Source organism: Parasteatoda tepidariorum, chromosome 9 (assembly GCF_982258835.1).
Source record: "Parasteatoda tepidariorum strain Cologne lab strain chromosome 9, Ptep-v5.0, whole genome shotgun sequence".
NCBI classification, from domain to species: Eukaryota; Metazoa; Arthropoda; class Arachnida; order Araneae; family Theridiidae; genus Parasteatoda; species Parasteatoda tepidariorum.
This window is the reverse complement of record NC_141763.1, coordinates 5,446,581-5,455,038: the sequence shown is the minus strand read 5'-3', so window position 1 is coordinate 5,455,038 and position 8,458 is coordinate 5,446,581. Positions and strand designations below refer to the sequence as shown.

Genomic DNA, 8,458 nt, shown 5'->3' with positions numbered 1-8,458 from the left:
CATAATGTTTTGAATATTTATGAATAGTTAATTTGGTCTATATGAAAACTGCCTACACATATTTTAGTTGAAAATTTAATTTTTGACTTTTGGTCAAATCTGGCCCGTAGTGCTGCCGTGACCATGTTGTGCCCATTCTTGTTTACTCATATATTGGTCTTATATCCCATGATATTCTGACCAGGTATTGGTTTTATATGCTTTGTTAGTTTCTTTTTTTTTTTTTTTACTGGAAAAAAATCATTTTTCCTTTCAATTTTCCTCACTAGCGTATTTTTGGTTGTTAAATTTTCTCTTACAGGCTTTAAAATGTTCAATAAAATTGGATAGAATGGTATTATAAAAATATATAGTTGAATATATAGAATGGTTATCGATAAATATTTTAAATATGTGGGAGAGTTATCTATAAAAATGAGAAATAAGGGGTTTGACTATCTATAAACATATGATGTTGGAGAGCTATCTATGAAAATGTTAAATACATCAGATGATTATCTAGCTAAGTTTATGGGAGGGTCAATATTGAAAAATGATAATTATGAAGGATGCATGGTTATTTATGAAGACATTAATTATTCAGTATGATTATATTTCAAAGATGGTAATTGTGAAGGGGGAGATATATATGAAGATTATTATTAGACTCACTCTTAAGATTCTATGTAAAATCTTAATTATCAGGTGATACTCTATACAGCTTTATTGTTTTTACTCGAATGAACATTTGCTTACGCTCCTGTATCAAATGAGTTAACATTGTAATGCAATACGTTCAAAATAAATACAAATAAGAAGTATATAAAAAATCTCCTGAGTAAAAACCCAATTGGATATACTATAGCCTACGTCACAGGTTGTGTTATTCCTACTAAATTTAACCCATGAACTGCATTTTCTGCGAGCCTAACTTCAAGCCACAAATAAACAAACGAAGTGTTTGATCGTTTAAATAGCTGCTCGCCAGATTTTATTGCATTATAAAGAAAAGTAATTAATATTCGATTTTTGATTAATAATTGATTTATGTGGATAGTGGCATAGAATTTAGCATTGCGTCATGGTAAATGTTATTCCTACTAAGTGGAAGTAGTTGTGTTTTTTTTATATTATACCCAATTACATGTATGTTTAAATACAAAAGTATTGCCTATAAACTCGTGCAAATCATGTAAATATTAAAAACACTACAGTTCATCTAATAATTTGATCTAATTATTATATTATACTAATACAATGCTTGATATAATAAATATTCTATATTTATATAATATATCGTCTAATTTTTCCTATAGTCGAATTTATATTACATATCGCCTAATGTAACCAATGGAAACACTAACGTAAGCAAGTGCAAACAGTCAGATAAAAACAATAAAGCTGTATAGAATATCACCTGATGATTAAAATTTTGCATAGAATACTACAGTGCGTATAATAATTTTTCCAGGGACTGTATATTTAAACTGTCTTATATTAGTACTCTTTTATATTAATACTCTTTGATATTTAGAAATCTATTTTTGATCATATTCGTATCAAAACCAATGAGAACATAGAACGTTTTCAAAAAATCTTCTGTTGTTAGAATTTTGTTCTGTAAACTTCTTTTTAATAGACTTTCGGAAATAACAAAAGTCATGAGAAAATTTCGAAATCAAATATTAAATTTTATTTTTAATTGAAATAGAATATTCTAGGCGAATTATTACCATTTCGAACTATCCACTAATTTAAACTATCCATGTTCGGAATAAAAATGGTCAAACATTCTAATTTGTTAGAGAAAGTAAATACGTTTTTAATAAGGTACACAACTGTATAAATAAGTGATTACATAAATCAGTGCTTCCCAAAGCGTTCTTATGCGAAATATCTTATGCGAACGAAAATTGCAAAAAGTTTTATTTAAAAACAAAGAAAATTTACGATTACGTATTTTTCTATTGGTTATTTTATGAAGAGTTAACAGTTAATAATGAGTGGTGTCAACAGCCAGTTGTGATTTTTCACTTTTGTGCAATTTTTTATAGTAAAGGTTCGTAATAAATTCTACTTATTTTGATTAGTTTTATTATAATTATATAATTGATTTGATTGTTGATTGTTTGAATTTTGATTATTTTTAATATAGAAACATAATTTTCATTTTTAACATAGAATATGGATCGCTGGTTAGTATCTACAAAACTTTGTACCAAAAAAGAAAAATAAACATATTTTTTTAAAAAATACATTCATTTTTTTACTAGTGGTACACAGCGTTGAGAAAAATTTAGAAAGGGTACACAAAAGTCATAAGTTTGGGAGACACTGACATAAATTATTAAGATTTTACAAAGAATCCTTTAGTGCGTCTAATAATTTGGCGAGGAACTGTATATGCAAAAATAAATCATACTTATGCATAAAAAAAGAATACTATGCTAATGATGTTCTTGTTAAAATGTTTTGAATAGTTTCATGTAAAAGAATTTGTATTATTAACTGCGGTGTAATGGCGACAGAAAAAATAATATCTGATACTCATGATAGGCTAGAAAGTCACCGGAACCTTTTCCCGCACTCCAGAGCATTCTCCATATTATCGATCCAGGCAGCAGCAGTCGCATCCGGGCATTTCGCCTATCACCCTCCGGCAAAACGCATGCGCGACCCTTTTCAAGAACTCTCCTTCTCCAAGCGCGATCACGTCTTTTAAGGCAGCTCCATATCTAATCTCTGGAATTAGGTTCAAAATTCTGTTCCATTTTTTGTAACATTAAAACTAAGTTCAAATTTATTGAAACAAACACAAACTTAACATTTTTAACGAAAAAAAAAACAAGGTAATATTCATCCACATCTTTAGTACATTCTGGCGAATTCATAGCTGCAAGGTCATACATCTGTGACCTGCTACAGCAACCATCTTCTTTCCCTGGAAGCGGCTTTCACCACCATGGCCGCTCTTCAACCAACTTTCGGTAAATGGTTGCTTCTCCTTTTTACATCCACCTTTTCCATCCAGGCAGGTAAGACAACTTAAAGGTCGTCTGCTTTATAAGTAGAATTTATTTTGTTAATCTAGATTATTTTCCACCATTTTAAATTATCTTCTCGATTTTGAGAGAAACGTTTCATTTTATTAACTAATGAAAAAAAGAAATTAAATATCGTCTGCTTTATTAATGAAAGTAGAATCTCTTTAAGTAGAATTTATTTTGTTAATTCGAAGGAAAAAAATCTAGATGGAGGTCTAGATTATTTTCCACCATTTTAAATTTTCTTCTCGATTTTGAAAGAAACGTTTGATTTTATTAATTCATGAAAAAAGAAAAATAAATTAAGCATAGTCTGCTTTATTAATGAAACTACTCTTCTGAATTGCTCTAAGTAGAATTTATTTTGTTAGTTAGAAGAAAAAAATCTAGATGTCATTGTCTAGATTATTTTCCACCATTTTAAATTCTCTTCTCGATTTTGAAAGAAACGTTTCATTTTATTAATTAATGGAAAAAAATTAAATATCGTCTGCTTTATTGATGGAAACAGAATCTCTTTTATCAAATTAAAAAAAAAAAAAGATTTTCCAATAAGAGGTTTAGATTATTTCCCACTATTTTCAATCCTGATTTCGATCTTGTAAGAAATGCTTGATTTTATTATTTAATGAAAAGAATGAATAAATATGAATTAGTTATCGTCCACTTTAATAACAAAAGTAAAATAGCTTTTTCTAATAAAAAAAAGCAAAAGATTTTCTAGAACTCATCATTTTCCACCATTTAAATTTCGATTAAGAGAGAATAGAAATCAAACAAATCCTTAATAAAAAAGTAAAAGCAGAAAAACTAAATATCGTCTGCTCTAATAATGTAATTAGATTTTCGCTAGTCAATTACAAAAAAGAAAAAAAAAAGAATTCTATCACTTCCCAATTTAGAAAATAGAAAATTATTTTAATATTTAGTACAAGGATAAAAAATGTTTTAACTGTTGTCTACTGCTCAAGTTACTTTGTTTAACTGATTAAAGATTATAATTTTTTAAAAAAAAGTTTTTTTTTTCTGTAGTGTGTGTGCTTTAAGATTGTTTTAGAGGGATTTTTGTTCTTTTAATAAATATGACCTTAAGGTTGCTATAATGAACAAGTTGATTCTTAGATTTTTTATTATTAAAAAATAACATATTAGACAGAATGCTTTTCTCAAAAGTTGACATTAAAAGGAAATGAAAATTTAAATTAAGTTTGTATTTCAACTTATAACATTTTAAATGATTTTCTTTCTTAACAGAATAGTTTATTCTACATAATTTTTCAAATTTTTTCCTGCCATTTGATTATCCTTTTTTCTTAAATTGTAATATTTTTTAAATTTTTTCCTCACACTTTTTTTTCAAAAAGTTTAAATGAAGTAGATCAAAAAACTTTTTATATAGATTTTTACAAACAGGCGTTAGTAGAAAAAGGAATTTTCTTCTTTTTTTCATCCTTAATATTATAAATTGTTGCTATAGAATGAAATTTGGTTTTTCGTTAAAGCTTGAATCATCAAGTCATTTTAATATAACTTAAAATTTTAACAAATAATCATTTTGAAAAAAAAAATGAAAAAAATAATAATAATAACTCTGAATGAAAGTCCTACACTTTTAATACATTAAAATGTGTGGTATTTGAAGCTAAATTGTAAAACAGGAAAATTTCGGATCATTTTTCTGTATTATTAACAATCGGAAAGAATCAATTAGTAGAAAAGGGTCTATTTTTTTATAATACCTCTGGATTGTTATTATTACACAGTTTGTTACAATTTTTTTATGTCGTAAAACAAACTTTAGTTATGTAAATTTTTCATAAAGTGATATTGAAAATAAACATTTTTAAAGTTTAACTACGCGAAAAGTAATGAATTTTAAAAAATAAATTCCAAATTATACACAATTTTTTATAAATTATTGCTTTCACCTAAATTTCCCAGAATATGAAGCATTTATTCATATGTAATATATTATCTCCCCCCCCCCCAAAAAAAAAATTCTATCAACATCTACTAAATAATTATTCAATACCTTTAAGATAATTGTTCACTTCCAATATTAATTTATTCTGATTTTATTAAGTAAACACATTAAATTTCGAAGTATAATACTCATCGATTAATGAGGAATCATTATTGATATGCATGACCTCATAGACCTTGAAGAATCAGTGAGTGAAATCAATAATCAATTGGGTCATCTAATATTGATTATTGACAGAGATGCATTTTCTGCAATTTTAATTATTTCGATATATATTGGGTGTAAAGAGTAATTATAATGTATTAAATTATTATAATTTTAATGTATTTTTTAATGAACCATTATAATATGTATTTACTTCATTTATAATTTGAGAAAAAGTGGATACATAATGTTTGTAACAGATGTATAAAATATCAGAAAAAAAGGAAAAAAAGCTTATTTATTTAACTTAAAATATATTATGTTATTGATTTTTTTAGTATTAATACTAAAACTATGCAAACTTAAGTGCAATTTACTAAAAAAATTTTTCATTAAAATACTTTTCTTATATTTTATCGTTATGTTTATTGGATTTAGTTTTTGTATCATTATCAGGCATATTATTAGTTGTCATATTATTCTAATTAGACATCATTTTTAAGAAATATATTTCTGTCTTTAAATTTTTAAATATCAGTTCAAGTATTTAATTTTAATTTACATTAAAAAAAAAGTAATAACACATAATAATCTTTGAAAAGTTACTACATCAAAATAAAGAGAAAAAGAATAATTTTACAAAATAAAGTTTCCAAAAATATAAAGAGAAGGATTTTCATTAGAAATTAAAAATTGTACTTTAGTTTTAATTTTTTTCATTTTAAAGATAGAGTATCAAATTTATTCCCTGGAATAACATAATGGCAGCCCTCTGTAATTTCCCAAGTACGTTAACAAGTTCTTACCCAAAATAATCTGTGAGCATAAAGTTATATTAAAGGCTTCAAGATTATTTATGCCTCCAAATAATTCATTTAAAATCAAATTTGCTTATTTACAAAAATGCAGTGACCTTTACATGAGTGAGGATACAAAATTATAAAAGGGAAGAAAAAACTATATCTCAAAATAAAGTTCCGAAAGTATCAAATTAAATAATAAAAAATCTCATATTTAAACATACGGTATCAAATTAATTCTTTAAAAATAATAAAAGATTTCATATTTAAACATACTGTATCAAATTAATTCTTTAAAAGTACATCTACCCAAAATATTACAAATCCCCCCCTTTGAGAGACGGAAAGAGCTTTTTCAAATTCCAAAGAGTCAAAGGAAAAGGTTCTAGAATATCGATCCAAATCCGGGAGCTAAGGTGCTTGCTCAGTTGCAAAAGACACCTCGTCTGCTGGGGGTCGTCAGTTGCCATGGAAACAGGGTATTTTCCTGTGAGGTGTAGGCGATTGTAGGTGTTCGGCATATTCTCCGAAATCACAGATGAACGTGATTGGCTTACAGTTGATTTGAAACTGATCGATTTTTTTTCTACAATTGATTTAAAATCGACCTCAATCTTATGATTCATTAAAAATTGACCCATTTTCTTACGGTATATTTAAAATTAAGTCACTTTTATGACTGATTTGAAATTAACCGATTTTTTTCATGGCCAAAAAAAAAGCCTTAAATTTCATTCAGTTCTTTTTGGAAATAAAATTAAATTTTGCAATAAAACTGAAAAATAGTTAACTGAAAGAGAAGTAATCATTTGCAATTTAGTTTCGATCAAATGTTCTCAAAGATTTTTTTTTCCTCCCATTTACTTAACATCAACAAGTTCGGTATTAACTGAGCCTTTCGGTCATTTATTTATTTGTTTTTCAACGCCAGAAGCTAAAGAACGTTTATAAATATCAATGTCACTTTTAAAAAGTGGTTCATAAAATGTTCAATAATGAAAAGTTTGAAAAATAAATAAGAACTTAATACCAATATAACAATAAGGTATCATAAACTATATTCCTTTGAATTGGATTCCATGTTAAATAGCACCTGTGTTGTAGTATGATGAAGATTTGGAGCTTTTTCCTAGTATATTCAATACGCACAAAATAAAATAATTATTTTTTCTTATTGTGTACTATACAGTGCGTAAAATAAATAAGAGAAACACTCTATTCACTTTTCAACTAGAACTTTTCCTACAAAAATGTAATTTTTGAGCTCGACTTGCAGATCTTACGTATGATAAATAATTAGTACAAACAATATTTAAAGTGAGTAATCGAACACAAAAACGAATCTTTTCTGAATGAGCATAACTTTTTTCAACAAAAAAATTCAGATTTTACACTCTTAAAAAAATAAGAGAGGCTATAATCTGTAAAATTTGCCCGGATGCTTTAACCTGGATAGCGATCAATAGTTTGAGACTCTTAATGTTAATTATTTTATTTTTTTTAAATTTATTTTATTTATTTATTTTTATTTATTTATTTTTATTTATTTATTTATTTTCATTTATTTATTTTTATTTATTTATTTTTCTTTCTTCATTGATTTATTTTTATTTATTTTTTTGTATTTTGTCATATCTTTGGAACAATTTAGGAGATCTTACGCGCAATTATAAGATCACTTATTAAAAAATCTATTGAAAGATCTATTGTTCACAGAATTGTGTTTGCTTAATCCTATTATCAGAGTACGAAATCCGATCGGAAATCTGAAAATCCGATTATCAGATGAAAGGTGTCTATTTTGTCTACATATCAGAAATAGGAACTTCGAATCTTACAGAGAAGTTTCACCAGTCAATATTTTTGAAGTCTCTCCTGATAGTTAAAGATTGTTCTTTAGACCGATCATTTTTTTGTTTGTTTCCGACCTGTTTCGATAAGTGACAACTCAAATAGTTACATTTTTATGTCATATATTTATTTATTATTTAAAAAAATAATAATTCAGAATTAAATATCTTGGGTACAGCACGAATGAGTATTCTAAGTACCATCCACGGCAATAGCTCTCAGGAATAAATGTTTTGTTCAATTTATACAAATACATGATTTTGCCCAATTTGGGGGAATTTATATGAAAAATTATTTTCGCTCCTAAAAGCTACAGGATTTGTTGTTGTTGTTGTTGTCTAAGGCCATTAAGACAAAGGATGTGATTGTTCTTGTTTTCACGTGGCTCCATCTATGGCCGAAAACTCGACTTCTGCCACACCCTTTTATAGGATGGACCCATTCGTACATCGCATTTTTCCAGCACAGATCGTAATTTTAACCTGATCCAGAGAACGAGCAATATCCATTTCAGCACCCCCAGAGGTAAAATTTGCTATGTGTAAATGAAGGTGGTCTTTGTGACCCGACAGATTAAACGTGCACTAGTCACCATTATATGCATGGGGAATCTTCAGCAGGCTGGATTCGAACTCCTGTTGAGTCCAGCGCCTTGC

General features: G+C 27.1%; 1 protein-coding gene across 1 annotated transcript in view; it reads left to right on the top strand.

The window, feature by feature from the left end:
• The first annotated feature begins 2,355 nt into the window (after nucleotides 1-2,355).
• LOC107447651 (UPAR/Ly6 domain-containing protein crok) overlaps nucleotides 2,356-8,458 on the top strand; it is a 26,621-nt gene continuing 20,518 nt past the window's right edge. The window contains exon 1 of the mRNA XM_087150700.1: nucleotides 2,356-3,014. Coding sequence (XP_087006826.1) covers nucleotides 2,942-3,014 — 73 coding nt within the window. The 5' untranslated portion in view covers nucleotides 2,356-2,941. The remainder of the gene's footprint in view (nucleotides 3,015-8,458) is intronic.